General features: G+C 46.0%; 1 protein-coding gene across 8 annotated transcripts; it reads right to left on the bottom strand.

The window, feature by feature from the left end:
- Positions 1-1,837: 1,837 nt before the first annotated feature.
- Positions 1,838-4,370, bottom strand: LOC123167722 (uncharacterized). 8 transcript variants are annotated; one of them, XR_006484069.1, is made up of 5 exons: positions 3,697-4,370; positions 3,394-3,576; positions 3,006-3,140; positions 2,868-2,944; positions 1,838-2,301 (listed from the first exon to the last, which is right to left on the bottom strand). XR_006484069.1 is itself a non-coding variant. In XM_044585582.1 (3 exons), the coding sequence occupies exons 1-3, from the start codon at positions 4,142-4,144 to the stop codon at positions 3,475-3,477; spliced, it is 462 nt and encodes a 153-aa protein (XP_044441517.1). In that variant the 5' UTR covers positions 4,145-4,370; the 3' UTR covers positions 1,838-3,474. The 8 variants fall into 8 exon arrangements, 1 of the variants encoding a protein (XP_044441517.1); XR_006484070.1 differs by having other exon boundaries at positions 1,838-2,040; XR_006484065.1 differs by having other exon boundaries at positions 3,006-3,576.
- Between the last annotated feature and the right edge of the window lie 248 nt (positions 4,371-4,618).

Below are 4,618 nucleotides of genomic sequence, written 5' to 3'. Positions count from 1 at the left end.
GTCCACATCCTGGAAGCCTGGAGAGAAGGCCACAAGGGGAAGGACGGCGCCGAGTTCTGCAGCGAGTCGGCGGAGGAGAAGTGGGGGACCTTCAAAGAGGTCTTCCAGGAGGTGCACGGGCAGGAAGCCGAACCTACGTCCAAGCCCCTTGATCCTGAGTTTCTCATCATTGCTGGTAAGGGGAAGGGCCATGGCCGCCACCTCCTTTGCAACGGGGCGATCGCCACCTCCTCGCGTTGCAAGCTGCACGAGATACGCGCGTCGTGCACCAGCTCAACTCCGTCCATATGGAGTCGCCCAACCGCCACATCACGTGAGATAGCGCGTCTCAAGGTTAGCATCCTAACCTTTCATTTATGTCCATGCCTCGAAATAGCACCGTTCCAACCTATATGAGCCTAATGCCATGTTACGGGATTTAATGGCGCAGCGGGCTGTTGAAGAGGAGCAAAGGCGGCAGGCTGAGCAGGAGTCCAGAGAAAAGGAATGGGAAGATACGAACAAGAGGTTGAAGCTGCTTGAGGATCAACTACAGGTAGAACATTATCTAAACTAGAGTAGAAGGTTCATTACATAGGGACGAACCACCCTCACGTGACTCTCATCTTATAGGTTCTTATGCAATCTCGAAGCAGTGCAAGTGATGCCCCTCCTCCTCCGGAATGTTAACCCGATGGCCTCTCCTCCTCAAAATGATATATATATATATGAACAAGTGTACTTCTATTGTGACATGCACGTGTTTTGCAAGTAGTGACAATATGTATGAATTTGCAACTTGTGTGTGACGTCTACTAGGATAATACATTCAACTTGTGTGTGACAATATGTGCACTATACCTAATTATGCCTATATATGTGGACTAGATCAAATTATGCCTATATATGATCAAATTATGCCTATATATGTGTGGACTAGATCAAATTATGCCTATATATGATCAAATTGCACTGCAGTTGTTTTTATCTGCAGGGATCAGAAAAGAAATAGCTTGACAGCAGAATGGATGGGAAAGATTTCTGAGAGCAATAGTCGGTAAACGATATACTACCGAGAACTCCTCTCGGAAACATGGTCATCTGGGACACTACTATTGTGCCACAACTTTTCCGAGAGCAGCTCTCGGAAAAGAAGGCGAGCATTGCCGAGACTAGCTCTCGGCCACGCTGTCGTACTGGTCAGAAGGATTGCCGAGAGCAGCTCGCGGCAAAGATATCGTCATTTTTTTTTCAAAAATATTTACCAAGTTATTTAAAACTTTTACTGATAAATGTGACCAATGGGACCACATGTCAGTTAGAAAGAACACAAAAAAAATAGGATGTTGCATATGCTTTGCCGAGAGTGACACTCGGCAAAGTACGCAGTAACTGACGGAGCCGTCTGTTGCGGACGGGCATGCCACGTGGCTCCTCTTTGCCGTGAGCGGCTCTCGGCGTCTGCAACTTTGCCGTGCGGTGCCTCTTTGCCGTGAGGCAGTGACAGCAAAGATGGCAGTTTGCCGTGACGGTGGGTTTGCCGAGAGTGACACTCGGCAAAGCTTGATTTGCCGAGTGTCCGTGTTTTAGCACTCGGCGAAGAGCATTACACCCGGCGTACATGAAAATTCCAGTAGGGATATATGTCAACAAAAATATTATTAGCATCTACCCGTGTTTTGATCGGCACAAGGAACCCACATATAACCTGTCAAAACGTCATACAATTCACAAGCATGAGCGTAGAGAAAAATATTCGATATAACAAAGAAGATAGTTCATAGTTGTGAGGACAGCTGAATGTGATCCCGCATCCAACAAGAAAGAGCAAAAAATAAGATGCAGGGGCACTGAATACTGAATGTGCAAGAAACTTTGAACAAACCTGGGAAACATACAGCTTACATAGTACTTGTGTAAAAGAAAGATGATTTAGTGAAATCTAGCATAAATCTAGTAAGAGAATCTTCCAAGAGAACATGAACATCACAACAAAGATACCATGAAGCTACATGTCTGTAGTACAATATACATGCCTTTCATGGCTTCACTTGCCGTTACCTAGAATGAGAAACTATGTCGTATCAGTAAAGGACATGTGCTACACATCATAAAGGAACTCTCTTTCTTTAGGGACACATCATAAAGGAACTCAGTGGACTAAGTAAGCTACATTCGTTTCTTTTCTTTTTTGAGAATGACTAAGTAGTTACATTCGTAATGTAGAAATAAACGGAATCTTTAATAAACTACACTAAAACATTTTTCAACTACTATTATGCTCCAGTTCTGCTCTGTATGCACGTGCTAAAAAAATCTTGGCTGCAAAACCAAAGGAAACAGGAAAAACTAAGACACACAATCGTTCCAATTACATGAGAAGCAAGCTGATCTTTATAGCATTTTATCTATTCAACATCCATGTGAGACACACGGACCCAGTGCAGAAAACATTTATATTATTGTTGCTAATGTCGGTTACTTCAGCCTCATATTACTGCTCCAGTTTATTTTTTGCGAAACGGGACGCTTTATTACGTAAAAGGTTTAAGTATTGCTGCTCCAGTTTATACGTACAGGAAGCACCATTGTTCACTATCGATGCCAGTTTATATGTGTTTTCAAAAGGAATACCACCTCACACTATGGGAACCTAAAGAGTAGACAACAGAAATACCCTTTTATACATAATCTAACCAACTTTAAGCTAGTTGCAGTCTTGTCTACTTCTACAACCGATTCCTACTTTGATTTAGCACATGAGAAAAGACCAAGTTTGGTCTGATGCTATTGCAGTGATAATAATCTAATATCTAAATATCTTATGGATCATATACCACATCTAGCACAACAAAACGGCAACGAACAAGGAACCCAAATATAATTACCAAAATCAAACCGTAATCAGCAGCCACCTCTCCCATTCATCCTTGGACTGTCCATTAATTAGCACCTGCCCCTGGAACTGAACTAACCTCAAATCAGCACAAGGAAAAATAAAGTTGGGTGTGAGTCTAGTTGCCTACCATATAGATGGTCGCCCAGGTCTCGATCACGACGTGATACTCCCACAAGCTCCAGCCGACAGAACCTCTCCCTGATGTTTTGTGGATGATCTCGAGTGCATGATCTGCAGCCTTCACCCAGTGCGACGTGCCAACCTATATACAGAGGTTAGCCCGTCGCATGCATATAAGACATCATTAGGATGAAAAAAATTCAGAACAATATACATTCAGAAATACTGTAACGAAATAATGTCAATCCAATACTGTATGACTTATTCAAGAGCTTTCATGTTTGTTAAGGCCATATTTTGAGATGTCCATCTAACATTCAGAATAGCAGGTCATATCATTCAATCCAAGATGTATACCATCAAAGGTATGTCAAAATTCTACAGGCCCCTGCTACCTCAAAATCGAAAATGTCACCACTACACGATGATGCCAAGATCGATTAGGTTCTTCAGCAGGCCACCGGCTCCTGATGGTGTCAGCGACACGGTCGCGACCGTTGCCGTTGGAACGTCGAAAAGAGATTATTCAGAAACCCATCGTCGCCGCCATTGCGGGTCCTTCTACTTGTACGATTAACCTGCCACACCAAAATCAGATTCTGAATGCCTCCCACAATAGACAGCAAATCATCTTGCTGACTGAAAACATCCATGTAGTGCAGGTCACAAATAACAACAGGCTCCGGCTGCGTAAGTACCTTCAACTTGCAGACCAGCTGTACTGCAGCCGGCCACGCCCTGGCCGCCTTGGCATCCTCCTTGCCGTTGTCGCCATCTCGACCTCGTGTTCCTGACCTTGTAGACGGCCGACCGGTGCTGCTCTGGCAGGGGAGCACGAGCTTGAGCACCCTCTTCCAGCTCCAGTCGCCTCCCAGCCCCAGGCATCTCTGCCTCACCTGCTGCTGGCTCTCCGCATCACTCCCAAACCAGAAAAATGGGGAACGTCGGACCTAGGCCAGAACGTCGCACGCGGCAATTCGAGGCTACCTTGGATTGAAGATTTGCAGGTCCGCTCCATCCACTTGGCCATCTCCGCCGAGGTCGTGGCGGATGGATCTGACCTACACGGTCGATTTCCCTCCCACTTGCCTTGTCTTCTCTAGTGATGAGATGGGGGAAGGAGTAGACGGTGTGGGAGGCGGCCATGGAAGAGATGGATCCACGAGCCAAAGGAGAGAAAGTGTGGGGATGGTGGCCGGCTGCGATGGGGAAGAGGGCGCACCATGGCCCTGGATCTGGATCGGAGTCGAGGGAGGAAGGGGAGGGAGAGAGAACGTGACGAGAGACAGGGGGATAAGGGAGTGAAGGAGGTGTGGTGCGCTTGGTTGTAGCGGATGCCGGTTAACCGCGCTATCACTAAGTTCGCAGTGGTAGCGCGGTCTTCGGATCCTACGACTGCTATTAAGTGTTTATTTATAGTAGCAGCGCGTTGTTGCATATTCGCGGTACTACTATCGACTTAGTAGTAGCGCGGTTTTTATACCCTGCGCTACTACTATGGCTTATGCTGAAGGCATGACGAGAACCACTTAGTAGTAGCGCTGGGACGTTAGACCCACGCTACTACTATTCTCTAGTAGCAGCGTACTGTTTTTACGAGCGCTACTACTAAGTAGTAGT

The sequence above is a fragment of the Triticum aestivum genome, chromosome 7D (assembly GCF_018294505.1).
Source record: "Triticum aestivum cultivar Chinese Spring chromosome 7D, IWGSC CS RefSeq v2.1, whole genome shotgun sequence".
Taxonomy (NCBI): Eukaryota; Viridiplantae; Streptophyta; class Magnoliopsida; order Poales; family Poaceae; genus Triticum; species Triticum aestivum.
Note: the sequence above shows the minus strand (reverse complement) of the source record. Positions and strands in the feature narration are given on the sequence as shown.